At 43.3% G+C, this 26,602-nt stretch overlaps 5 protein-coding genes across 6 annotated transcripts; 3 read left to right on the forward strand and 2 right to left on the reverse strand.

Annotated features, from left to right (window-relative positions):
* Positions 1–623: 623 nt before the first annotated feature.
* LOC108123255 (uncharacterized) lies at positions 624–4,873 on the forward strand. Its single transcript, XM_070278218.1, has 5 exons — positions 624–1,262; positions 2,418–2,657; positions 2,694–3,647; positions 3,706–4,076; positions 4,141–4,873. The coding sequence occupies exons 1-5, from the start codon at positions 1,259–1,261 to the stop codon at positions 4,312–4,314; spliced, it is 1,743 nt and encodes a 580-aa protein (XP_070134319.1). The 5' UTR covers positions 624–1,258; the 3' UTR covers positions 4,315–4,873.
* A 694-nt stretch (positions 4,874–5,567) lies between these two features.
* On the forward strand, positions 5,568–9,544 carry LOC108122967 (polyprenol dehydrogenase). Of its 2 annotated transcripts, none has more exons than XM_070278904.1 (5): positions 5,568–5,685; positions 7,517–7,713; positions 7,779–7,886; positions 8,581–8,962; positions 9,020–9,544. In XM_070278904.1, exons 2-5 carry the CDS (start codon positions 7,533–7,535, stop codon positions 9,414–9,416), a joined length of 1,068 nt encoding a protein of 355 aa, XP_070135005.1. In that variant the 5' UTR covers positions 5,568–5,685; positions 7,517–7,532; the 3' UTR covers positions 9,417–9,544. The 2 variants fall into 2 exon arrangements, with proteins under 2 accessions (XP_070135005.1, XP_017093337.2); XM_017237848.3 differs by lacking the exon at positions 5,568–5,685 and adding an exon at positions 5,857–6,267.
* A 12,611-nt stretch (positions 9,545–22,155) lies between these two features.
* Cpr56F (Cuticular protein 56F) lies at positions 22,156–25,676 on the forward strand. The gene is made up of 2 exons (XM_017238461.3): positions 22,156–22,265; positions 24,555–25,676. The coding sequence occupies exons 1-2, from the start codon at positions 22,260–22,262 to the stop codon at positions 25,188–25,190; spliced, it is 642 nt and encodes a 213-aa protein (XP_017093950.1). The 5' UTR covers positions 22,156–22,259; the 3' UTR covers positions 25,191–25,676.
* CkIIbeta2 (Casein kinase II beta2 subunit) lies at positions 23,559–24,512 on the reverse strand. The gene is made up of 2 exons (XM_017238460.3): positions 23,830–24,512; positions 23,559–23,778 (listed from the first exon to the last, which is right to left on the reverse strand). Exons 1-2 carry the CDS (start codon positions 24,378–24,380, stop codon positions 23,679–23,681), a joined length of 651 nt encoding a protein of 216 aa, XP_017093949.1. The 5' UTR covers positions 24,381–24,512; the 3' UTR covers positions 23,559–23,678.
* A 36-nt stretch (positions 25,677–25,712) lies between the features above and the next one.
* On the reverse strand, positions 25,713–26,572 carry LOC108123317 (uncharacterized). Its single transcript, XM_070278777.1, has 2 exons — positions 26,323–26,572; positions 25,713–26,267 (listed from the first exon to the last, which is right to left on the reverse strand). The coding sequence occupies exons 1-2, from the start codon at positions 26,332–26,334 to the stop codon at positions 25,713–25,715; spliced, it is 567 nt and encodes a 188-aa protein (XP_070134878.1). The 5' UTR covers positions 26,335–26,572.
* Between the last annotated feature and the right edge of the window lie 30 nt (positions 26,573–26,602).

Consider the following 26,602-nt stretch of genomic DNA (forward strand, 5'->3'; position numbering starts at 1 on the left):
CGGCCAGTTATAAGACCCAAGGCATCACGTTGTCCTCATTGGGGAGGCCAGTAACTATATACTATATATTATATATGTAGAACGAAAATAGATCATAAACCGTTGACTGCGTTGACTCAGACCGATAAGATATAGCAACTACAATATAAAATCAAAGTAAGCAAACAAACATGGGATTTGCGTGTTGACTGGCTTTTAGCATGTTTATTACGTTTCGGTGATTTCACCCTATTACCAAATTAGAATATATTTTTGTTTATTTTGAAGGGTATTTTATTATTATTTTCAATACCCTCTCTTCTTATCGTTACAGAGGGCTCCTCCTATCCCAACAACATAAACAATAAGCCCACGAATTGTTTACGCGAACTGTCGGAGCAAAACAAAAAAAATTTCGTTATACTTTGATTCGGTTCCCCCCCCCCCCAGTCTCTTATCATTTAATTATTTTTGTGGAATTTTTCAAGCTTTTTTTGCGTCATAAATTGAAATAAAGCTAAATTCCGAACTGTGTCAGACCCAGTCGCAGTCACAGTCGCTGCCTCTGCTGACGCCGACGCAAACGCCGACTTCGACGCTGACATCCATCGCCCGATGAGGTACGATCGTCTATATAAGAGCTCGTCTATATTCATTCGCCAAGAGTCTTTCGTCGTTAACGGAACATTCGCCTGAAAAGCGGAAAATCGGAAAATCGAAAAAAGTCAGAAAAGTGCCCAAGTGCAAGTGCATACTATATTGTATTTCTCAGATACGAGTACGGGTATATATCGCAGCCGAGTGTTGAAAAAAAAATCATCTTCGATGTCGATTAATTCGCCAATATTGTTAAAAAACTCTGACCTGCATTGAACAGGCAAAAGCGCTTAATAACTAAAAAAAAAGACAAACATTAATAATAAAAAATAAAAAAAAATAACAAAAGACAGAGCAAACATAGCAAACAACAGGTTGTTTGCCTTTAGTTCGCGTTTCCCTTATTTTATTTCATTTCCTTCCGTTCGATTTTCCACGCACGCGCGTCGGGAAAAGCAATTATTTCGAAAAGAAAATAAAAAACGTCCAGCAGTTGAAGAACAACTGTTGCATCCACTGCTCCAAAGCGAAGAATCGGAAACCCCAACCCCCCACTTAACTGATATCCCCAAGTGGAAGGCCAGACCACAGAGCGGTTGCAAGTTTGTGTGAAAAAATAGAAAAACCAGATATCTTAACCAGGAAAAACAACAATTTTTGTTTATTGGGCTTAGGCCATTGTATGGGTAAGTAATGCCAGTGATATGTCGTGCGAAAATCAAATCATATTACCATCAATGTCAGGAGATATATAGCATTATATGGGATATAATCGAGAACAAAGAGAAGTCCGAATATTAAGATTTTTACCATCCAGGAACAAAGCAGATATTTCTGATAAAATATCATGTCTGACTGTTGGTAATATTGTTTTTCAAAGTAGTGTCAAAAAATAGATCAGAAAATCGCTGAGAACGCAGAGCTTTTTGTTTTGAAAACCCCCCATTTCCGGCAGCTCTGATTCACGTGCAATTAGCAACAATTGCGCGTGCCCCCGGGTTTATTCTCAATGTGGCACATTCCCTCTGTCTGTGCCCAGATAGAGCTCTGGTGCCCCCTTGAGCTCCATTGAGTCACTTTACAAACAAAGCAAATCGACGACGCAGAATGTCTAATCAAAAACAAACTCCCAGAGCCAAAAAAACATGATAACCCTCTGACGTGCATCCGGGCTTTATCTTCTAATTTGAATATCCATCTGCCTACCCTGGCACGTGGGCACTTTCCCCCATCATTGCACTTGAAAAGTGTTATATAGTACTCTAGGTTTATTGGCTAAAATTGATGAAAGCTGGCTATCGGCACTTGAATCCGGCACATTTTTTAAGTCCGTCCCCGCCCGTTTCCTGTCGCCGCCCCCTGATAACAATGTACTTATTTATGTACTTTGGATTTGATTGCCAAGTTGTTTATGGCTAGGCCAGTGACTGTACTTAAAAACAGCCAACTGCCGTCCCCCGGCAACACACTCGGAGAAAGATCTGACAAATAATGTTTATTCAGGGAAATGCTTGCTTTCAGGGGTTTCCAATTGTAAGGGCTATCAGCAGGGGTTTGACTTTTTCAAGGGCAGACCTACCTGCCAGACGAACCTGCAAAGATCGGATCAGATTACGAAACTCTAGGAGGGATCTGTAATCGCTTCTAATCAGTGCATAGGCTCTAAGTGTCAGGGGATTAAAATGAATAATGATTAGATTGATAACAAAATTCATAGAATTTTTTATAATCTTGACAGGTTGCTTAGAGATCAGTAGACGTTAGAGAGATCTTAGACCTTAGATCTTGACCTTCCATTTAAGAATTCAATTACTAAATTGCTCCATTTTCTATCCCAACAGATCAGTCTAAACAAACAACGAAATTTGGAGACGAGCCGGACCTCCTGTTCAAGCGAGCGCAGGGCCGGATTAGTCTGATCAGTGCTGGAGTGGGAGCCACCGCTGCCCAAGCGCAAGCACCTTTGAACTCAAACGCCAACGCAACGCGCCAAGTCGCCAACATTCAACTAGAAGCCACCCTCAATGACTGCGAAAGTGGCTATGTGCCCACCGTGGGCCGCTGGGGCGCCGAATGGCCGAGTTGACTCGCCGCTGCCGCCAGTCTACAGGATGGAGGAGCTGCTCCGCAAGGAGAGCTCCCGGAGGAGGCCGCCGCTGCTGGCGGGACCGCTGTCGCTGGAGCGGCACAGGAGCGGGACCAGCAGCTGGCGGATGCTGTGCGCGGAATGGGATTGACTACGCGATCCGCCGCCGCACCTGAACGAGCTGGAACTGCATCCGGAACGGGCGCCATCCGGCGAACACCCTCCACCTCCTCCAGCGAGGATGACTACGAGGATGAGGAGCTGGTGCAGCCGCAACCAACCGACCTGACATCGGTGGATGCTCCGGAGCGATACTCCGACGTCCGGCAGCTGCTGGCCCGTCAGCCAGTTCAGCCGCTGGAGGGGATCACTGGATCCGGCTGGGTCGTTGGCGATGGCTACGACCTAGAGGCCTTCAACCAGGGCAACGGAGTCTGGCCCTTGGGCCATCCGCTGCCGCTGCCCGACTGGTCCAGTGGCGGGAAGAGCACTCTGGTCTTTGACAACGTCTGGCAGTATGAGGAGCTCAACGGAATCGTGGAGACGACGCTCCAAAGGATGTTGGAGGAGACCCACTACAACACGGTCAACCTCTTTGTGGACTTTTACCGCAGCTTCAAGCGCACCCGTCGCTCCGACCTGCGCAGCTTCTTCCAGTTCTACGACGTGCCCATCAACCGACGCCACCACATGTGCGTCTCCCTGGCCTTTGAGATCATGGCCCGGATGGTGCAACTCTTTCCGGTTCTGGCCAACTACCTGTACGTGGTGTCCTGCGAGGAGCAGGTGATGGACTGCCACGACTACGTCCAGTTGGACGAGGAGTGTGGCCTGAATTCGGTGGATGCTGGTGTGGAGAAGGAGCACGTGATGGTGGCCATGCGCATTGCCATCGGGGAGCGAAGGGGTGTGATGATATTGGATCCGGGCTACCACGTCAGCCGAGCGGTGACCGTCATGCAGGATCAGAGCTATCCACACACGGGTAAGTCTACATTTCCCTCCTCCGAGAGTCACGTCTTGATATTCTGTGATCCTTTTAGGCTGGTTCACCCAATCCAAGGAGCCCCACTTGCAGCGGGACTACTGCTATGCCTATAGTCAGCAAAACAACAAGTTCGTGGAGTGGAAGGAGCGTGAGATCCGCGGCGAGGACACCAGTTTCAAAACCTCGCTCGTCTACGTGGCCCAGGAGTACATCACGGCCATTGATGTGACTGTGCGCCGTAATCTGGTGTACAACTTCCGATCCTTGCTCTCCCGAGACGCCAAGGGCCAGGTCTACGCCGGTATCTACTTCCCACTGGTGGCCAATGTCCAGGAATCCTATCTGACCCTCTTCTACGATGGACCCAATGAGCAGAGGGTGCGGACAAAGCTCTTGTTTAGCGCCTTCAAAGTGGGCAAAGGAAAGGTGGGTAGTCGCTATAGTCTCTATTCCTCTTAAAATAAAACTAATCTAGTCTAATCTCCTGCAGCTGCCGGACTACATTGGACAACACTTGACCCGCTTGGCCCCTCAGCTGAAGATGCCCTTGCAGGAGCTGACGGACCTGTGCAAGTCCCTGGCCGAGGTGGTCACCGACCAGAACTTTATTGGTCAAGTGCTGGCCATCAACAGCGACATCGGCAACATGTCCGTGGAGAATTGACAGTCAAAGGAGCCTAAGGATGTCGCTGCAACGTCCGGAGGGACGATCGAGGACGAGACGATCACAAAGCGGGAGTTAAAAGACACTGACAATGCAGCTGCAACTTAGAGTTCCGAATTTTTCTCAATATACTTTGTCCTTTCCACACTAATATTCTTTTAATAGCACTTAGGCACCTACTACACACGGATCAAATTATTTCAATTTAGTAATATATACGTATATATATTATACCACTTCTCTACACACACACACACCAAACACACACTATATTGTAATCCCAATTCAATGATTTAACCGAAACTGAAACTTTAATCAAGAAAACCAAAAACGGCGCCAAGTATAGACTTCGATTATCGCTTAGATTCAGCTTCTGTTTATTTCCACTAAGTATAAACTTATCAATATATGCGCAAAACTATATAATGGCAAAAATTAGTTAATAACTGGTGTCAAGGCAAAAACATAAATTGTAATTGTTGTATGAACAGACTTTTGTTGTAACACTTACTTGCACTGTACGATTTCGGTTCAATAAATAAATCAGCTAGCAAAGAAAGCCTTGTTTTTATTTCAAATTTAAAATTAAATATTAAATAGGAGTACCTTATCCCCTAGAAGGATTTACAATTTTCCTTGAAACGGGGTTCTCCCTATATGGCCCACACTGATGGCTATATCTTCACCAATTCTCATCCGATTCTCAAGCGGAGTACCTTAAACGATTTCTGGATCGATTCGTCACAATTCTGCATCAAAATCCTGAGACAAAATATTTTTTCAATTTTTTGTCCATTTTTCTGATGGGATCCCTTGAAAATGCGGTTTTCCCCTATGGGGTCCACAGTGATGCCTATATCTTCCCCAATTCTCATCCGATTCTCAAGCGGAGTATCTTAAACGATTTCTAGATCGATTCTGCACCATTCTGCATTAAAATCCTGAGACAAAATATTTTTCCCATTTTTTGTCCATTTTTCTGATGGGATCCCTTGAAAATGCGGTTTTCCCCTATAGGGTCCACAGTGATGGCTATATCTTCCCCAATTCTCATCCGATTCTCAAGCGGAGTACCTTAAACGACTTCTAGATCTGGACAAAATATTTTTAAGATTTGTTTCCCCTTTTAAATTAGCTGTGATTTTGGACTCGTATTTTTGGGTCACTATTCAAATTTGCCCGCTCAACCTACAGCTTCTGTTAATTTTTAACATTACAAATAAAGCAACTATTTCCATAGTTGCTTCTTTGGCCAGCAGGTGGCGCTATAACTTTTTAATCGATTTCATACCACCTCTAGTTGCTGGTCTGTAATTTCATTAAATTAGTTGTTTTCGTTAAATTGGTTGTTTTCGGTGACTTAACAACAAGGTAAGAGAATAACGGTCTTAATCCTAGCTTTCAATACTAGCTAAATACCCAATATTTTTTTTTGTGTTTACAATTTGAAGCCGATCAGCTGTTTTTTGCGAGAAAACTAAGACCTCCACTGCTGATCTGCCAAAAATGATAGGATAACAAGAAAGAGTTTCCAATGTGATACTCTCTCCACTTTCCTTGTTATCCTTCCAAACATAACTCTCCATTTTCGATAATGGATAACGCGCGAGTTTTGAAATTTTGAAAGCGAATAAGACACCGCAACAGGTGAAATACAACAACAACAGCAACACCCAGTCGAGTTCTTGGCGAAAAGGCGCGCAATTAAAACCTAACGTTTACTTCGCTTTTGAATTTCACGCGGAGCGGTTGTGGCACCAAGGGCCGCTTCAAAAACCGGTTTCAATTCGACTATTTTTTCGAAAAAAAAATAAAATAAAACAAACGCGATAGAAACCGCTTAGGAGGCAGCCTTTAATTGAAAAAAAGGGTGTCACTATTAACATAAGACGATCTCACTGGCAAGTGCATTCTGCCTTTGCGGGCCAAACCAAACCAAACATCAAATTGAAGGTAAAAACTTGAAAAAAAAACAAAAACAAAAAGCTGAAACCGTTTGCAAGGGCACCGCCACCAACAACAATAGAAAAAGAAAGTTAACCATATGCAGCCAAATTAAAAACGACAACAACAACAAAAAGACTGCTAAGCTTTTGCGTTTTGTTGACGGAAGTCGAAACTCTTGGCCTCACCTTTGTGTGGAGTACATATGTACACCGGGAGAAATGGTTATTAAGTGAAAAGAATAACCAGAAGGATAAATCCTTAAGAGGGTTCTAAAAACCTATCCCCAAAGTTACCATTTCCACTTACTTTTCTTGAAGAATAATGATCATTTTTTGATTATTGAAACCATTAACAATCCATGACACTTGACACTTTTCTCGCTGTGTAGATTTGGTCGCCAGACCCCTCGCCCTAACATAAAACAAGAAGAAACCGACCCTCGTCGTTTTCGGATTTGGCCCCAAATTCACTCTTCTGGCCCCGATCATTGGACCTGGCTCTATCTTCGGTTCTTCAACTTTCATTCCAACACTGTTTAGCTTTTTAATTTGCATTTTACGAGCACACCTTGCCCCGTTTCTTCTCTCTATTTCTTCATATCTCTCTCACTCCAGGTCCCCCATCTAGGCGGTATTTTAATAAGTGTGACAAAAACCTACTAGTCTTCAGTATAATTATTAAAATACATTAGCTACCCGGCCAAACAATTAAGGTTCGAGAGCCAGACTTAGTGCAGGTTGCAGTGTAAATTTGCATAAATCTAAAGTCACAATAAACACAATTGTTTTAGCTTGATAAGCCCGGCTAACGAAGCTACGAAAATTGCTGGGCAAACACAAAAAGTCCCAGGTGAAGAGGCACAAAAAAATTAGGTTGTAGCTCAAGTTAAGGCGACTAAAAGCTACTCTATCCGGTAGTTTTTGTTGTACAAATATTCTAAAGTATAGACGAGTCCCCAGCACATCCAAATTCAGTTCAATCCCAAAAAAAAAACTTCAAAGAGTCATCTCCAAACTTATTCCCTCAAGAGGTATACCCGCTGGCCTGGGAATTCTCGAAATCTTGCTGACTCAGTTGGAGAGTGTGTCGCAAAGTGCACTCAGGTGGATTGACTCGCTAATATTGATAATTGCCCCGCCAGATGACTGCCGCCCGTGACGACCCAGAAATCGGTTTCTTATCAGCCCCCCCTGACCTTTGGATCCAGACGTAGTCTTCATCGATTTCTTATCTTCCGAAATTGTTAACATTTCAGGAAACTAGTGGTAACCATGCTGGGAACACTGCTATGGATTTTCTTCGTGGGACTGTTGCTGTGCGCGTTCCTCTTCTCGAAGACCACCAAGGAGTTCCCCAAGTCCTGGTTCGAGTGGAAGACGGAGTTCCGGTACCAGTACCTCGGCATAGTGGGTCTCATCCATGACGCTCAGTATGCGGCGCGGGATCGCGTGGGTAAGTGTCTAAGTGTCTTCTAGATTCTTATCCCATAAATGCTAATTGAAAACATCCATTTAAAGCACTCTACAAACAACCGGATCGCATCGCGGTCATTACGGGCGGAAATCGAGGCATTGGACTCCGTATCGTCGAGAAGCTGCTGGCTTGCGAGATGACAGTGGTTATGGGTGAGTGTAAGCCAATCCGTACTTTGAATCCCACGGCTACGGTAGACGTTTGCTTAGACCTGGACATAAAAAGGGTGATTCGATTATAAATTCAACACAACCATTTGACCCGTACACTCTGTGCACTGCACTTTACGTGCCGGGAATGTCTGAATCCGAAATCAGAATTTAAAATGAATTCCCGATCAGATCATCGGAATGCAGGTACATATGCGTCCGTCTGTCCGTTCTGGAAAACGTGCTTCCATACATTTGGAAATCGTGTCTTGGTTCTCATTTCAATCCCTTTTTTTGGGGGGGATTAGTATCGATAAGAGTTTGTTGAACTTATGTTAGATATATCTTATACTTTGATATGATCATGCTAAGAAATTATATTTTTCTCGTATATTTTAAAGCATTATTTATAAATTTTTAACCTTTTTATTTTATATTTGTTGGCTAAATTAGTATTATTTTAAATTTAAACTTCCTACCTCTTGAATTATATTAGTTAACAGTGGTCTGTTAATTTCTACATTGATCTTCTGTAACATATGTAAGATACTGTAGAATACATGTAGACTACTAGATGGCGCTTGTGTATGAATATATGTTCGAATTTTGAGACTTTGAAGATAATAAGAAAAGTTTAAATTAAGGATAAACCTTATCAAAAATTAAACATTAAAAATATATTTATTTCTATCCTTAGGCGTTCGCGATCCCCGCAGTGCTGAGGCCGCCGTGGCCTCCGTGGTGGACCTGAAAGCCTCCAAGGGCAAGCTCGTCTGCGAGCAACTCGATGTTGGGGATCTAAAATCCGTCAAGGCTTTCGCCCAGTTGATCAAAGAGCGCTATTCCAAGATCGATCTGCTGCTGAACAACGCCGGCATTATGTTTGCTCCTTTCAAACTCACCGCTGATGGTTATGAGTCGCACTTTGCCACCAATTATCTGGGACACTTTCTGCTCACCCACTTGCTGCTGCCCAAGCTGAAGGCCGCCGGCAAGGAGGGAAAGAACTCCAGGATCGTTAATGTCAGCTCCTGTGTGAATCTCATTGGACGTATTAACTATAAGGATATTAATGGAGAGTAAGTGCTCTACAAATCATTATTAAAACATATTTTAATTAAATTGTATTCTTCTAGGAAACACTATTATCCAGGAACTGCCTACAGCCAGTCAAAGCTTGCCCAGATTCTGTTTACCCGACATCTCCAGACTGTGCTGGATGCGGAGAAGGCCCATGTTCAGGTCAATGTGGTCCATCCGGGCATTGTGGACACTGATCTGTTTGAGCACTCGGCCACCACATCCGTGCCATTTTTCAAAAAGCTCTTCTTCAAGACGCCGGAGCGGGGATCCCGCACTGTGGTCTTTGCCGCCATTGATCCCTCCATCGAGGGCCAGGGTGGCACGTACCTGAGCAACGGCGGCAAGGGCCCCTTCCATCCGGACGCCAAGAAGCCGGCCAAGTGCGAACAGCTCTTCCAGTTCTCCTGCGACTTGCTGAAGATCAAGCAATACGGCAACGGGGAGCTCTGAAGAATACCATTAATTTAAATCCAAAACATTCCTCACTCAACTGGTGCAACGTACTTTTCTAGATTCAGTCAGTTTTTTTGTAAATCGATTTCTTGTATGGCTTGTATAAAACATATTTTTATATAGAACTACACCTGGCGTGTGTTTTGGGGCTCTAGGAACTGATGTTAATCGGCCTGTGCTAGGTTTTAATTAACTTGTCTTCGGGTGATTGCCATCAGCGGGCAGGGAATGCAATTAAAAATGCTGCACTGAACACAAAGTCAAACATACATCTTCAAAATGCACTCAGCTGTTGGTGGCGGCAGCTTGAAAGGCCAGCATGTATCTGTTATATGTCAAATTTTCGAAAAAGCAAACAATTTAATTTGTGCGCCTCCTCAAACAATGAGCGATTAACATTCAACTTTTCGGAGGAATTTTAATCGACTTCAGTTACGGGCGGGATATGGGGGATATAAGACGGTGGGCAACGAGGGAGGGCCGCCATGGAGGGGCTGATACTCAGGTAGGAGGGCAGGTAGGTGTATCATCCATAAAATAAAAACAAAACAGAGAAACAACAGCATCTTGGCTGTCACTTAAGCCAACTGGTGGTGGTGAGCTTTCGAGCAAAAAACAATCTCATATTTAATGCATATCCAAAAGAGTCTATCGCTATATTGAGATAGACCCGGCGATAACTCAATGTGTGAAGCTGCCGATGCGGTGGGCGCTGTCATCAATCAAAATCCCCATGGACGGCAGCCAGAAGCATGGATAGAGGCGGCCCAGATTCCCAGGCTGTCGGTTTTGTGCAAAGTGGAAGCCCAAATGAACTCATCTTTTGGCGGCTTTTTTTTTTCAAACTTGTTGCATGTTTGGGGAACATTAGGAAGATGTTTGGATATGAAGATGATGAAGTTACTGAAGGGATAACGAGGTAATAACTGAGATCCTAAACCTAATTTCTAGGAAGTTTGTATATATATTGCAAGATGTTTGGTCCTAAAACTTAATTGGTTTTTATTATATAGAAAACCGATCACCATAAACTTCTTTCAAGGATAAACTTAGGGCTTTTAAAACTCATTAGTTAACTACTTTTATTTTTCTTGGAGTTAACAAAAAATCAATAATACAATTGCCTAAACTTAATTGAGAATAAATTAAAGTTATAATCGCCATTGAAGTTCATTATTTCCCCTCACTTGAGCACCCATTGACCATTTCTGGTGAATCAATGGAAGCATTGATCTGGCATTCCACTTTCAACTAGATTCTTGGATGGGTCCGGCTTTGGAGTCAGTTTCATTTTCAATTTCGGCAGCATCTCCGGTTACTGCCAACAATCCAATTAACCTTTTGACATTTCGCGACAGGCAGACAGAGAGTCGGTGGCGGCCGAGACTTCTTAGCCACTTGGCAATGGCTAATGACCACGCGTAAATCAAATAAACTTGGATGCAGTTGCCGGTTTATGCGGATGCAACCGATCGCCGAGCACTCGCTCAGCGGCTGTAATTAAAACACTCAACGTGCCTCACCTGACAACCTCAAACGGAACGCCGGCAGCTGTTGCACGGAAAATAAAATAACAAGATATCAATTAGAGATCAATTGATGTTATAATATGCTTTACTTTGGGAGTTGGATTAATATAATATGGATTGTGGAGAACACTTTCTGTATCCATATCCCAAAGGTAGACTCTTGTGGCGCATTTTCCTACAAAAGTTTTCCCAGTGTGAAGGCTTTAATAAACTCATCGGATAGCCTGACACCAATGCGCACTCGGATTGTGGATTGTGAATTCCACATTTTAGTTATGGCTTACTTTTGACACCTGGCCGGGGAAGTTTTCGGAAGAGCTGCTGGTATTGCTGTTGCAGTTGCAGTTGCATCTCCTACGCCCACAGCAGCAATTTTGTATGAAGCTTGCCACATCGTTTAATTTCCACACGCTTCTAAAACGGCAACCGGAGCATAACAATGCCTGTGAATAGGGGTGGGGGATGAGGTAAGGAAACAAGGAGGTAAGAGGCAGTTGGGGGTGGTGGCTGAGGCGGTGGGTGGGTTGAGGTAAACTGCCCACACGCGCGATGTTGCCGCCAGACGTGGAAAAACGTGAGCACATGCGTCGATGGCGTGGGCTCCATAAATCACCGCATGATTAATGTACTCGTACATCCAACTACAACACTCTTGGCCAAAACAAGAAGACCCAGAAGAGACCAGAAGTTGAGTCTGTTGGCTAGCAGCAGCAGTTGTGAGTTTAATTGGAGCAGCAAATTGTTGCTAAGAATTCGCCGTCAGAGTGCAACAAAATTGCTGTGGCTTCTTTTGTTCGGATGCCGAGTGGCGAGGCAGTTGAAAATTTAAATAAAAAGCACATTATGTGGGAGAGTTGGTCAGCAGCAGGGGTTGGTCAAGCAGATGAGCAGTGCGATATTAAGAAACTCTGGACAAATTAATGGCCAAACGGCTTTAGATTTGTTGCAGCCAGCTTGAAGATCCATGAGAGTATGTGGGGGAGCCAGCCAGCTAGCCCCATCCGTGAAGAATTTCCCGCTGTGAATATGAATTGCTGCAAATGACCAAGTTGATGGATATGACTGAGATAATTATATTGCGGCGGTAAACTTGGCTAAAACCGGGTAATACAGCTTAGATCCAAGTTGCTTAATTTTATGATGGCTAATAGCTAATAGCTAGCAATGTTTTCCCATGATGGGAACATACAGATTCATATCCTATTTATCATTATTCCGAATTTCCTTATAAAGCATAGCTGACAACACGGCGTATACTTCATGCGCACACGCATACGCACCGTTGTCAGCTACCAATCTCTCGTCTCTTGGCTTCTTTTGCCAAATTATTATGCATAATTACTTTGAAAGGTGATCAATCAATACGACCCTTGCCAATTTGCATATTGACACCTTCGGCCCTCCACCTCCCAATCGTTTTGCAGATTATTTTTGGAAGCATTTCAATGACTTGGCCGACGCGGCTTATGAGAAAGAAACATTGAAGTACATATGGCTATTCGCATTATTTTTAATGCCCTTTGGCGCCACTTTGATGTGGTTTATGAGACGATGATGATGGTCTGCCGGTCGGCTGGAGGTAGTGGCGTTGCTAACCCATTTAACGCTTTATTATTGCCATCGGTGTTGTTGTGTGGCCCACAAAGGCCAAGAGCTAAAGAAATTTGCCATCGAGCCCATTCAACTGCTGGGCTCAAGTGTAATTAATCGTAAGTATTTACACAGCTTGAATAATCGAATGGGTCTATGGGGAGAAGCCACTTAAAGATTGGACCATAGAGCCTCCGTTGTTACTCAGATTTTTCCTCATATTATCATTAGTTTGTGCCATTGATAATCTATATCATAAAGGTCAACTAATCTTGAATATTTGCTAAGGAAATCGGTTGACACACTGACAGTAGACAGGAGAAAAGGAGGCTACAGTGGCACACAAGTCAGACCTCAATTACCCTTAGCAATTGTTATGATGTTTGTCTGTTGCATAAACACCAACAAACCCCCCAAACAGATCAACAGGCAGACAGGCGGCTCTCCAACGACCTTGTCCGGGCTGAAACACAAAAAACTGTATCAAGTAGCAGCAGGAAATTGGGTGACGAAGCTCCAACTCGTCGCTGCATTTCGTAGATAAAAGTGAATGTTTATGATACTTCAGATCTCGAACTCTTGTGGTAAATTCCCAACAACAAAAAAAACTAAATGAAGGCACACAGAAACTCAACTGGATTGGGGATTGGAATTGAATTGGTTTTCGGGTTACGGTTTCTGTTTGGTTTCTTCGGTTTTTATCTTTGGGTTTGGGTCTCTGCGATTACGCAGCTATGAAAATACTTGTACTCGATACTCGAGTATGGAGAGCGAAATGTTAGAAAGTGAGTGTAGGGAGACCCTTCCACTGGCTCCCACCATCCGCAATTGTTCGAACCTATTCGGATACTTTAATTAAGTAAGCCGTGGCAGCCACTTATGCAACACCAGTTTATGTTCACCTAATTGATCCCACTGCTGTAATTGTTATTTTGTTTATTGTTTCGGGGACGAAAACACACAATTCCCTTATTGTCTTTGGCTTTATCATTAGTAACTGGTGAATGGTGGTAGCAAGTGTAATTAAAAATGGGGCGGAGTTTTTAAACTAAAGTCATTAAAACAAGAGTCATTATCTTGTTTAAGGAATTTTTTAAACATAAATCTTGTGGAAGAGTTAATTTCGAAGAAGAATTCTCCTAAGAAATCCCTTCATTTCATGACTCATACTCATTTGCTTCGATTCTTCTCTGACCATTCAAATTCTTTCATTAGATTGCCCAATTGTGCCCCATCATGTCCACATCATACAATGGTGATGCACCAGCAGAGTGATGCACTCCAGACCTGCAACAGGCAACTGGGTCTAATCCGAGGCATTGTTGCCACCGTGGGTGCCAATTAAACTGCTATTTAGTGCCCAGTATTAGGGGCTTTGGTGCCGCTCTAATCTTATTTATGCTTATTGATTTCTTGTCAGCCTTTTATTGCGGAACGGACAGATCTTCGATGGCTGTGGCAGGTGGAGGTGGCAGGAGATCTGAGCCAAGTCGACTGGGGTTGTGAAAGAACCTCCGAAAACCGAAAACCCGAAAACTCTGTAGCTCTGTAACTCTGTAAGTCTGAATCTTGGAAAACCAACGCCAAAGCGCCAAATAAAAGATTTTTCGCAATAGCCCCAAAATCATTACGAAAATTCTGCCAACTGCGAGTAGTCTTCGACTCGAAAGATTTTTCATTTAGCAAAAATCATATGTCAAACACTCAACAAATAAACGTTGCCTGCTGCCTGCTGCATGCCGCTTGCCGCCTGTCTGTGGCATTCAGCACATTCACCTGCCTTGGAAACTGAACCAAGATTGCTTCCTAAGCTTCCTTCTGGCTGGCTGTCGGCCCAGCTCAGGCTCAAAAAACTCTGACTCTGGCTGTGTCTTGGCTTCATAATTAATCTGCTTTGGCGTCTTATTTTTTAGTTTTTTTTTAGTTGGAATTATTGTTTTTGTTTTGCGTGTTGCAGCAATGTAAAGTGGAGTCGCACTCGGAGTTCCCGTCCCCGACTTTTGATTACTAGTCGAAGATGAAGCCCAAAATTGCATTGGCGCTTGCTTTAATAGATAGATAGATAGATAGATGGATGCTTTCAAGTCTGTTTCTGTCTCTGATTTTTAAGTTGATTTTTCATATTTTTAGGATTTGTTTTTATTTTTTGGTGGCATGCCACTCGAGCAGAAGCGGCGCCCCAGACATCAGCAGACTGCCATTCGGTTTACATTTGGCATCTTTGAGATACACTTGCACATATTTGCCGTCTGTTGATGTCTGTTTGCTGATTTTGGCGGAATTCAATGATGAGCGGATGAACAGGATGGCGGGGGAGTGGAGTCCCCCATCTACTAATGGCCCACGAAGACCATTAAGCCAAGAACAGAGCCGAGAACTTTATGTAATCTATCTGATTGACTGAAACAAAGCCGAGCTCTGTTCGCTGTTTGTTTAACTGGCATTTTCACACAGAAGCTAACAAGTTTAGGGTTTCGACTTCAAGCCGACAAGGTCGAAAGAATGATTGAATGGTCTCTTAGCACTGATCGAGTGTCAGGCAAAGGCTAAAAAAGGGGAGCATTTTGCATTATGACCTTCGCCTATTGTATCTCGATTGATGGTAAGGGGATTCTACATATAGATAGGGGATATAAAAAAGCTGTTTATTACACACTCTGTACTTTAAAGCCTTTTATGCCAAATAAAATATATGCATGTACATAAATAATATATACAGAGTCTCTAACAATAAATAATATCCCAGGCAATACGTGCATATCTAATTAGCCTTGCGAACGTCCCATTCTAAAAATCTGTAGCAGCCACAGCTTGAAAACAGCTATAAAGAAGCGATTTAGAGGCCCATAAAAAAATATAAAGAAATCCCCATGAAGACGGCGGCATCGGCCCACAACAGCCCACAGAAACTTGCAACTTGCAACTAGTACTGCAACTGCCAGTTGCAAGTTGCAACCGACTGCAGTGCCGCATCACGTTGCTGTGACTGGCAGAGCCATCAAATTGTAACAATTTTTCACCTGTCGTCTGGGGCTGTGCATGATTATTATTACATCAGTAGAAAATCATAAATTCCGAAATTCGTGAGGCACAGATGCGTTGCAAAACATCCTCGGCTCATCCTCGTCACCCACACAAGTGGGCATATTCAAGAGAGAGTAGGTACTCCTCCAAGAGGCAGCATCAAGGAAGCGAATTTTGTGCTCGAACAATGCGTTTGATTTATGCCCCAAACTGTGGCATCATTTTGTCAGAGTTTATTGAATTCGATGGCGAATCAATTGAAGAGCTAAGTGCTCGATTGGGGCACTTTCCCCCGCATTACCGAAATGCCAAAGGAATTTATTCACATTAAATTATAATTATGACTATCGGATTAGTTATTACAAGCCGAAATAATTTTCAGTCGGCAATTTAACGAATATCTTGTGTCTAGTATCTTCGGATACTGCTCGACGCTTCTATCTCAGGCAGTTGTGGGGCCAAGGCACTCAAGGTTGCGGACTCTTATCGTTGATTTGCTGCCACTTTTTGCAGCAACTTGGCAACGCAATGGAGCCCCGAAATTAGGACCACAACTAATCGCGGCCTAGAGTGCTCGTCGGCTATTTTATTGACTTTTGAGGCCAAGCAATTAATTTTGTGGCAAAACAATTGGGGCGATCTCCAGAGGCGATCTCTGCAGAAAACAAGTGCCAAGCAATTTTCAGAGTTCACAGGTTTATTAAGTCAAGATTACTATATTGAATAAGTATCTATAATATTTTGATGAAAAATAGTTAAAAAAAAAAAATACTTCCACAAACATTACTATTTTCATTTTCACAAACTTGTGTCCGTATAAACCCCTCTCCATATTGCCCAATTACATACCCGGCGGCAGTTTTTTCAGTTCACTGCATAGCTTTCATTATCCGGCAACTTATTATTAATTGTTTTCGGTTAGATTGTTCAACATTCTGCGATGTGACATGCAAAACAAGAAAGGATGTGCCTTGACATTTGCTACCATCGCCAACAGATGAAGATCGACGATCGACAACCGCTCGGCATAATGGTGATAATGATCGATCGATCCGATCCGATCCACTCCCCCACTCTAAAGCGGATCTTGATTTTCTGCCAAATTGCATTCGTGATAATGACAGCCTCGTCAATACTATATGGAGGGGGAAAAAATGCATAATCCCCAGCGAACTGCAACGAGCCACTTTTAATGCAAATGACATGAATTATGCTGGGGAGATCGCAGATCCCACAATTTCCCAGGCCCAGGGAGCCACCGGTAATGGCCATAACGAGACGTGTTCTCGGCGGTAAAAGTCCCTCAGTCCAGTCTCTCAGGTGGCTCGGCTGTGGTGGTGAACCCGGGACCGACCCACTGAACCACTGAACCTCCGATGCCACCGCTGGTCCAATCTTGCACAATCATCTGCATCCGACTGACAAGTTGCCCAAAATCGAAAGTGTTTTTTTCGGTTTTCGCTCCCAGCTTCGGGCTTAGTCAAAATTCCATAATCATTTTTCATGTTTCCCTTAAGCGTTACCTGATGCTCTTTATTAAAGTTTTCAGCGTCTTGTAGTCGTTGTTTGTTTTTAATTGTTTTATAACCTACAGTGGGCCGAATGGACATGAATTCCTGGGAGAAACAACCTTTAAGCAGTGAGGCTATGTGAAACATATGTAAATTACTAGAGATCTGCTAAAGGTTTAAAATAGTTGTTTGGCTTTGTATCTTAAATAGCCATCTATTATGCCAATTAGTACGTGTAAGTTGCATATGTTTTAAATCTCAATTTGTCCTACAAGCCACTTGACTTCATCCACCGTACCCATCTATCTTGAAGTTCAATTCAAATTACAACCAAAATCTTATTCGCCGACTCGTTCCACCGTGTCAGAGTTTCAATGTCAATGCTGTGCCGAGTTAAGGATGAGGCCGCCGAGGTTCAGTGCCATGGATAGCAGAAGCCCAACCTTTTTTTCATTGCGGATCGACAAGAGTTCGCCAAAGAAGGCGGAAGTTTAATCAAGTCAGAATCCATTGCCCAATATAATAATTGTTTCTATTAATACGTGTGCTGATTCAGTTTTGGGTAACCGAGAGCTCATCACACAACAATGTGTGATGTGGGTAGGCCCGCAGAAAGTGCCAATCAAAGTGGCCCGCGAAACAGGTTGACCCCCACGCAAGAGGACGTAGCCGGATCCGGAGTTCGAGTTCTTACAAGTGGCGTCGAGTTGATCCACACGTAGCTAGAGTTTGCCAAGGGGATTAGCTGCTGAAGATTATCGCTTGTGTGCAATCTTTGCCGTCAGTCCAATGCCGGAGGTCAGTCCATCCATTGACCCACGAGGCAAACCGCATTACGATTTGGCCCTAATACCACGCACCCATCGAACGTTCTCTGATTGATTTTCGGTCATCTAATGGGGGGCCCAAAAGCCATATGCTTCTATTCAGGTGCCGGGGGTGTTGTGCAACCAAAAAAAAAAAACAATGACAGACAATCGCCGTAACAAAAGGCAAATTTTTCGGTAGCCACATCGTTTGTTGCCTTGACTGGCAGTGGGAACAATTTTTATGACCACTGGGGCCGCAGATAAATCACAGGACCCATGCTCCCAGCGCCCACAAAATGCTATGTTTAGTCACGAGATTTTATTTGCTCTGTTATCGTGTGTGTGTCGGTACACTTTAAACTTTATTTTAATAATAATTTTATAACTGAGATTAGAACTAAGGACTAAGAACTGTAAGGACTAAGAATAATGAAGACTCTTGTTTTATCTAATTATCAGAAGTTTAAGAATAGATGTGCCATGAATTTCCTTTAAATTCTTCTTTCAATTACTACCTATTTTTTAAATATATTTCCCAGTCTCCAGGTTTTTCTCCAGTGTAAGTGTGCCACATCAATCATCGCTTCCAGTCCGCCTGCCCCTGATTGAGCACCACTGCCATCAGAATGCAGCATCTTCGCCACCGCCGTTCTGTTTCAAGTTTAATTGCTTCGCATACGTTTTAATTATGCCGAGTACTGACTGATGAGAGCCACAATCCAAGTTCCAAGTTCCGAGCTACGAGCTACGAGCTCTGAGCTCCACTGAATGGGGCACTCGCAGCCAACTAATTTGGCAATTTGGCCAACTGCACGAGTGGGCCACAATCGGTCTGGTTGGGGCTCTGTGTGAGTGTAATTACTTTATGGAGTGCAGTGTGAATGCGTCTTTTATGACAGCCATTGAAGTGCAGAGTGCGATCGCGATCGAGTCCATTGCTCAAAATGCCAGAGTTGAAGATGGAGGATGAACGGAGCTGAGGAGGAGATTCCCAAGACGCAACCTTCGCGTGCCTCCGACGAATGACAAACTATTGTGGTTTGATGGAATGTTATCAGAAAATAGTCAACTCTTTTTAAAAATTTGTTAAGGAAGTTGACAATAATCTACCATTTCCTTAAAATAGATTACTTTATCCAAAGAAATGATTTACTTTCATGATTAAAGATTCTTTAATGGTTTTGTTGTTACAATGGCAATGAGAAGTTATAATGAATAAATCAAATTAAGAACCCTATCACTCAGCACCCAAGTCATTCGTCACTTCCTTGTGTACGCCCCTATTAAAACAAGTCCACTCCCAGCTTACTCACATCCCAATCTTGGTGATTCGACTCACTCCAAATCGGTTTTGTGGTTCAAAATGTCAAAGTTTGGCAATTTGTGAGTCTCTGTGAGTCAATCGACTTTTACTCCGATTCTGGCAAGAGGCAGTGACCTTCGTGTTAAGCGAAAAATGCAGCTAGCGTGCGAAGAACGCTGAGCCATCAAAAATCACTCTCGAAAGATCATCTCAAAGCAGAGTGCCTCGATGTTTCAAAGTGCGGCGCAATTTACATCAAAAGATGCCTTAATTGATTCTCTGCGCCGGACCCACAGTTCCGTCCAACATGGGGGGGCATTGCAACAGAAATTATCATAGTTTAATTTAAATTATATGTTTGGCGCTCCAACACTCGTCGTCGTCGTCGTTGTCGGTCGGCATTCTAGGTTACAAAACAAACACAGATACAGATCTCAAGATACAGATACAGATTTCGGATACGGATTCAGATTCGGAATCGGATAGTTGTAAGTATTTCAAGGTCCACCCCTCTCGAAGCTGTAGAGCAGCCATCAAGAAATTACAAATCGTCATTGTCTTCTTCGACTTGGCGCATCATCACCTGGCTGGGTGCCATTAGCTTCCCTCTCTATCGCTCGAATATCGCCCATCTCTCTCGTACACTCATCCTCCTCACTCTGTCTGGCACGTTCAATGTAAATTAGCCGATGCAGGAAATTAAATGATTTTTTAATGTGCTGGAAAAATGATTACAAACGTAAAAAAAAAAAAGGCAAAAAGGCAGCCAAAAGATGCTGAAAACCAAAAACAGATTTCAAGTTGTTTATGGAGTGCTATTGAATATGAATTTCAGTTTTGTTTTCGAGAAGGGAGTGGAGTGGAGCAAGGAATGCGGCAAATATGAAGTTTTATTTAATTGTTTTGTTTACAATTCAAGATTCACATACAAAACTCCATGGGTATTAGCCATGGAGTTTACCTCACTCTGTTATAGTTTTTTTTTTTTTTTTTTTGTATGTTTATTTTAATTTTTTCGCGCATTCGCATATTTGCAAACATAATAATAGTTCGAAATGATCTTGGTAATTACAGAGGTTTTTGGAGTTTATTCTCTAATTTATTTTTATTGTGGTCTGTGGCAAGGTCGGGGTATTACTTGCAGAAACACTACACACGGAATTCGCTGGGAGGAAGCTTTTCAAGCCTTCCGCCCCATCCCTGCTCCATTACTCGATCCCTACTCCATTAATTCCCAGCTCATTTGGGGCGGGGCATCGCTTGGCCTTTGAATTTACAACTCATAAACTTGGCATTATCGAATGTGAAAGTCAGCTCGTGCCAAATCGCATAATGAACACCGACCGCAACCGTTATAAACAAAATACCTGCCACAGAAAAAAATGCAACATTCATTTGCTATGGATTCAATTCGATTGGATTCGATCAATGCGCCAAAAGACAATTGTCCAAAGAAATATTTGCAGATCGTGATGGAAGCTACGCCCACTGTTTCAATGAAAAATATGGCAATAAAAATATTGAAATACTTTTCCCCCGTTGTCAAGTATTGTCTTTGAGTATTTTTCAAGAGTTCAAGTTTTCTTTGTGTTATGCAATCGACTTTTTAATGGGATAAGCAAATATTCAAAACTATTAAATAATAGCGGCTGATATATTGTTACAGGAAATAAATAAACTGGGTTTTATTTTAAAATATTTATTTTATTTAATAAGTGGCAAGTATTTTTAAGAGAAAAGACTTTAATAGAGGTATAAATGAATATTAAATAATTATTGTTAAGACTATTAACAAGACAAGAATGTAATTTTAATAAAAGAAATTATGATTATCCCGAAATTCTTTCTAAAATAGCCATTTTGCAATTATTTGGTATCTTCAGCAAGTTTGTTGCCTAAGTCTTTTGTTCAAAGCCTTCAAACAAAAAAAATGTTAAATATTTAAGCTAAAATATTTCAAAAATTACTTTTCTTTTTAGATATAGAATCTAAGCTTCAGCTTAATTTTAAACATTTAATCGCATCTTTTTCCCACTTAGATAACCCATCTGAGAATTTGCTTTGAATTGCTATTTCGACCACAATGCCTGAATCTCAATTGCAGCTTATCCGACCTGAATCCATGTCAGCGCCAATCAAAACGGCTGCATCTGTGAACTCTGGGGCATAATCCAGCTCATTAGGTGGGCCCCCAGAAAATCCGAAACAAAAAATCCGAACAAAACCAAACACCAAAACTCCCACGCACTAAAGGGGAAACTATTTGCTTCTACTACTACTGTTGGTGTGCCTGGAGAATTACCCAAAAAGCATTCCGAACAAATTCGTAAATTTGGGGTCTTCAGCAAGTTCGTTGCCTGAGTCTTTTGTTTTTCGTGGCTGCCGCAAGACTGAAGCCTGTGATCCGAGATGAAGATGCGTGGAGCAGCTGCCGCCGCTCACTTCGCTGCTGCCACTGCCACTGCCTCTGTCTCTGCCGGCGTCGCCGTCCGCTGCATGACTAATTCCATTACAAATAAGTGTTTCTGCTATTACACGACACAACAACCAAACAACAAATGTTTATGGCTTGCAGCCGCAGGAGCCCTGTACTCCCTCGTCTCATTTGTTTGGATGTCTCCGAATCTCGGCTCATCTCCGCTCAGTTCCCGACCAGAGACGAAGCCAGCTCGTCAAAATGTTTGGCGCTTTAATTTCAAAGTAACTAGTTTACTATAACAAACCGCCCCCACTCCCCTCCTTCCAGTTCCTCGCAGCTCGGCCCGGAGAGTAGTCTGCTCTTTGCATTATTTTGTAATGTTCAAGCTCTGGCACTCTTTTTTTTTTTTTCGCCTGCCCGAAAATTGAAATAACGAAAAAAAAAATACAGATTTTGGCGCGCAATTTTTGAAGCTGACTGCGACGCGGCAGCGTTAGCGTTAGCGGGCGCTCATTTCAAATATAAATACTGGCCTACGAAATTGTTTCAGTATCACAATCAAGTCAACCATCTTCGCAAGAAGAACTCAGCCACCAGAGCAAACTTAAAAAACCGTTTTCGTGTGTGCCAAATCCCAAACAAGTGACAACACAAAATGAAGGTATATCCCACGATTAAGAACTGAAAAGTGTTAAGTGGCGTGCTGTGTTAAGCCAAGGGTCCTTAGCAAAGGATAACAGTTGAGAGTCAACAAAAGGAGGAGAATAAATTCAGGAGTACTTCAGAATAAAAAGGATATTCAACTCTCAGAAGAAGAACGCTTTCAATCAAATATATTGAGTCAAAAAGTCATTTTTCAAATTCCTTTAACTTCCTTTATTTTTTTCCCACCATTGAGCTAAAATTAGTTCCTCTATTTTCAAAATTCGATCGAAAAGTGCCAAAAACATGTGCTAATCCCGCCTTAATCAAAATTCTTTGAATAGCCCTCATTTAAACCCGGCTTTTGGCATCGATCGATCAATCAATTAAACAACTTATCAAGCTAATGAAGCCTTGATTGTCCAGCTAATCGGAAAGAGAAGAGATGAAAGATGGAAACTTCAAACCATATTTAAAGTCAAGTTCAGCAGGGCGATTAATCAAGCGGGGATCTTCGCATATTAAGTATCATAAGTTGCCATCATCACGCCTCAGATCGCCGACAATTTGTCAGTGAGCTACTGTTTTCGTTATTTTTTTCGGTTTTTTGATAGAGAGATTGCGGAATTAGAACTCAACACGGCTAGTTTTGGGGGCCTGGGAAACAATTGCAGCCAGAGATCCCATTACTTTTTAATGCTCGTTCTAGGGAGTGGGTAACTGCGAAGAAACAGAAGCACAGGCACAAGCGGCAGCTGCTGCTTGGGGTCATTTTGCAATGCATAAATTAGACAAAAGTTTTAAGTGGCGGAAGAAGAACAACTGGACATGCCCAAGTACGGTAGTCGAGAGATGACCAGGCGGCGATAAAAAAACAAATAGGCAGACAGACAATAGCGGCGCGACTTTAGCACAAAATAAAAAAAAATAAAATTCATTACAAAGCGTAGCACTTTAACGCCAATGAAGCATGAAAGTCATTGACGGCCCTGTACTGCATCTTTTGCAAAAGATTCGGAAATGTGCTGTTGTGCAAGCCAGAAAAAGAAAAGGCAAAAGATGTTCTCCCACAGGTTGATTGCGCTCCACGGCGTATACTTAACATTCAGACGCATTGCACAACGACCCAGAGATCGGGCAGCCCTTCACTTGCATATTAGCCAAAGTCGATCTGCGACCCAATTACCACAGATTTGCATATGCCTCGGCTAAATGCCTTTAAGATGAGAAACAAAAAGCTGATTCTGGGCTGGCTCAAGCCCAAACAAAACTATTGTCAAGTGGATCCCAGCAGCACGATTATCCCAGTGGCTATGATTATGAGAGTTTAATGAGCTAAACCAGCCAAACAGTAGCTTAACAAGAGTACGGATATGCACAACGGTTCACATGGGAAATTTTCAATCATGGAATCAGCCATGGGATATTTCGGTCATAGAATTGGGGTTTCCCCATCGCGGTTCTGTGTCGGTTCCGAGAAAGAGTCCTGCTGAGATCGATAGGCCATTTGGTGGATCTTAAAGCCATATAGCCTGAAATAAATATGGTTCATCAAAACTGATCAGCTTTTCTTATTAGCATACCTCGGCACAAATTTCTGCTTGCCCCGTTTGGGTCGTGCCTCCGGATTAACCATAAAGAGCATATGCGGAAAGCCAGTGCCAAAGTATGCCCCGTCTAGATTTGAGTGGCGCGCCGCCTTGGGCAAGTACACATCGTTGCACTTGGGGCAGTATAGGCGGACCATCTCCTCGCCAGGATTGTCGCTTAGGCCGATTGGCAGCACCGGCTGTCGCTGGCAGAACAGCCGAGGACACGTTCCAAATGCCTCTTTATAGTACTTTTCCAGCATCAACTCAATGCCCCGATTGGTGAGGATGAAACGGGCGTGAATCAAACCGTAGAGTTTTTCGGCGCTGGCCTCCAGTTCCGGTTCCGGTGGCTGATCTGAAGCCGAGCCGGAGTTAAGATCTAGGATCACTTCCAAAGCACAGCGATAGTTGGTCACGTTTGAATCGAGAAAATTTAGATTGAATTTGTCGTGAATATAGTCCTCTTCAACTTCGCAGAAGAACTCGTTGCCACGCTGCTTGCAAAACCAATGTATCCAGGCGGTGTCGTCCGAGTCAGTCATGGCTGCAATGTCCAGTAAAACGTTCCTTTAAATGTTTCCTAACTAATAATTTCACTTAGAAATACGTTGAATTTCGAATACAATATGAGTTTATGGGAGATGTTTTGGGGAAGAGCTGCTGGGATATTTCAGAACTTGTAAAATAATGCCTGCTATCTTTTAAAACTTTCTCAGTGCTTTACATCGATCGCATTGCTCGTCTGCCTGGCTGCCTGGACCCATGCGGAACCGCCAGTACCCCAGAACCAGTACCTGCCCCCCAACCAGTCGCCCCAGGCGCCGTCTAACAACTATCTGCCGCCCACTCAGGGCTTCCAGTCGCCCTCGAACAACTACCTGCCGCCCCAGCGCACCGGAGGCAATGGCGGAGCGCCCAGCAACAGCTACGGAGCTCCCATTGCTCCTCCCCAGAGCCAGTACGGTGCCCCGGCGCTGACAGGTGCCATCTTCAAGGGACAGCAGGGCGGCAACGGCGGCTATGGCGGCGGCAATGGCAACGGCTACGGACAGCAGCGCGATGAGGAGCAGTACGGACCGGCCAAGTACGAATTCAAATACGACGTCCAGGATTACGAATCGGGCAACGACTTCGGACACATGGAGTCCCGCGACGGTGACCTGGCTGTTGGCCGCTACTACGTTCTGCTGCCCGATGGCCGCAAACAGATCGTTGAGTACGAGGCTGACCAGAACGGATACCGCCCAACCATCCGCTACGAGCAGGTGGGCAACGGAAACGGAAACGGCAACGGACGCAATGGCGGCGGCTATGACAGCAACGCGCAGCAGGGCAAGTTCAACGGCTACTAGAGGAGCGACGGTAAAGTGGATGCCGATTTAGGTCGAACCCGTAACTATATGCTCGTCTTTGTGGGATCGCTGGCCGAGTATTAAAACCAGAGAGCCAGCGACCGCAGTCAATCCCTCCTGTCACTGTCTCTATCCCTCTTTATCGTTATGTTTCTGTCATTTAGTGGGACAGCCGCCATTTTGCCATAGACAGGCGCGTTCCTTTCCGTTTCCGTTTCTGTTTCAGTTGTGTCCTGAACCTTCCATCTCTATGCCTGGAACTATTGCCGTTTTGTTTTGTTTAAGCGCCTTCATTTTGTGTTAGTCCACGCACACACACAAACACACAACTCACTCACACACACGTGACCATTACGCATTCATACATACATGCATAAGGATTGTATTTAGTTTTTAAATGAAAACGGAAATTCGAAAGTGAAACGAACATATGAGATTTTTGTGTATATTTAATAATTATTAAATGAATAAAGAAGCATTTTTGTATAAAACAAAGTCAAAAAAGAAAACACAAACGGTTTTTTACTTCAGGACTCTCTCCAGTTGTCCTTGGTTGTTGTTTCTATAAACAGGATCCTTGAGCTGACCCACGGTTGAATAACTCAGCTGGGCAGTAAAGTCCTCGTCATTTCCTATTTGCTGTGAGCTAAATGTAACTCTTTGCAGTTTATTATCCTTCGAGATAATAAAGTAACGACCTTCTCTGATATTTGATGGCTGGGCTTCGTCAGACTCATTGGATGTGGATGGTTCTTCGGGATAAATGATTCTGAAGCCTGAATCAGGAGGACCGTACTGGTTAGCTGGAAGGGCAACGGGTAGGATTGGATCCTCTGAATCATCCGGTTTTTCCGGGGGCAGATATTTCGACTGGGGCTTATCCACTGGTGTCACTTGTTCCACTCGTTGTTTGGTTATTTCAACACGCACATTAGAACGGCTAGGAGGGAAAAACTCGTTTGGTAAATTAAAAGGAATGCTTGGTTGCCAGCCAGCTGGGGCATAAGGAGCAACACGTCGAGTTGGTGGTTCAGGAGCACCTTTAACGATGGCCGCAACCGCAAACATTAACAAAGCCTTAAAAAAAATTATTTTTAAACTTTTTCAAAACTTATGTCACTCGAATTGATACCTTTGCCAGCATTTTGACGAACGGCGTATTTGAAACTGCAGTCAAAAGATTGGGGCGTGCACTGTTTTATATTGAATCGTCAAATCCATATCACTCTTTACAATGCCGGGCACGCACCTTGTTCGTCTGACATACATTGGACTGGATCTGTTCCATCTCAGGCTACATAGTCACGTATCCAGCCGACAAAAAAGAATTGAGCTTGCACAAACCTTGACAAGTAAAAATTGGCAAAGATTCAAGTTAAAGCTCAGTGTCCCAACATTTGAATAGTACGGAA

The sequence above is a fragment of the Drosophila bipectinata genome, chromosome 2R, assembly GCF_030179905.1.
Source record: "Drosophila bipectinata strain 14024-0381.07 chromosome 2R, DbipHiC1v2, whole genome shotgun sequence".
In the NCBI taxonomy this organism is placed as follows: domain Eukaryota; kingdom Metazoa; phylum Arthropoda; class Insecta; order Diptera; family Drosophilidae; genus Drosophila; species Drosophila bipectinata.

What these genes read in the sequence shown, in the direction of transcription:
- LOC108123255 (XM_070278218.1), top strand. An exon ending in CTGGGGCGCCGAATGGCCGA is followed by an intron (nt 2,658 to 2,693) that starts GTTGACTCGCCG and finishes TACAGGATGGAG; the next exon opens with GAGCTGCTCCGCAAGGAGAG. An exon ending in TCAAAGTGGGCAAAGGAAAG is followed by an intron (nt 4,077 to 4,140) that starts GTGGGTAGTCGC and finishes AATCTCCTGCAG; the next exon opens with CTGCCGGACTACATTGGACA.
- LOC108122967 (XM_070278904.1), top strand. Translation starts at nt 7,533, where the DNA reads ATGCTGGGAACACTGCTATGGATTTTCTTCGTGGGACTGTTGCTGTGC. An exon ending in TGCGGCGCGGGATCGCGTGG is followed by an intron (nt 7,714 to 7,778) that starts GTAAGTGTCTAA and finishes ATCCATTTAAAG; the next exon opens with CACTCTACAAACAACCGGAT. An exon ending in TATAAGGATATTAATGGAGA is followed by an intron (nt 8,963 to 9,019) that starts GTAAGTGCTCTA and finishes GTATTCTTCTAG; the next exon opens with GAAACACTATTATCCAGGAA.
- CkIIbeta2 (XM_017238460.3), bottom strand. Translation starts at nt 24,380, where the DNA reads ATGACTGACTCGGACGACACCGCCTGGATACATTGGTTTTGCAAGCAG. An exon ending in AAGCAGAAATTTGTGCCGAG is followed by an intron (nt 23,779 to 23,829) that starts GTATGCTAATAA and finishes TATTTATTTCAG; the next exon opens with GCTATATGGCTTTAAGATCC.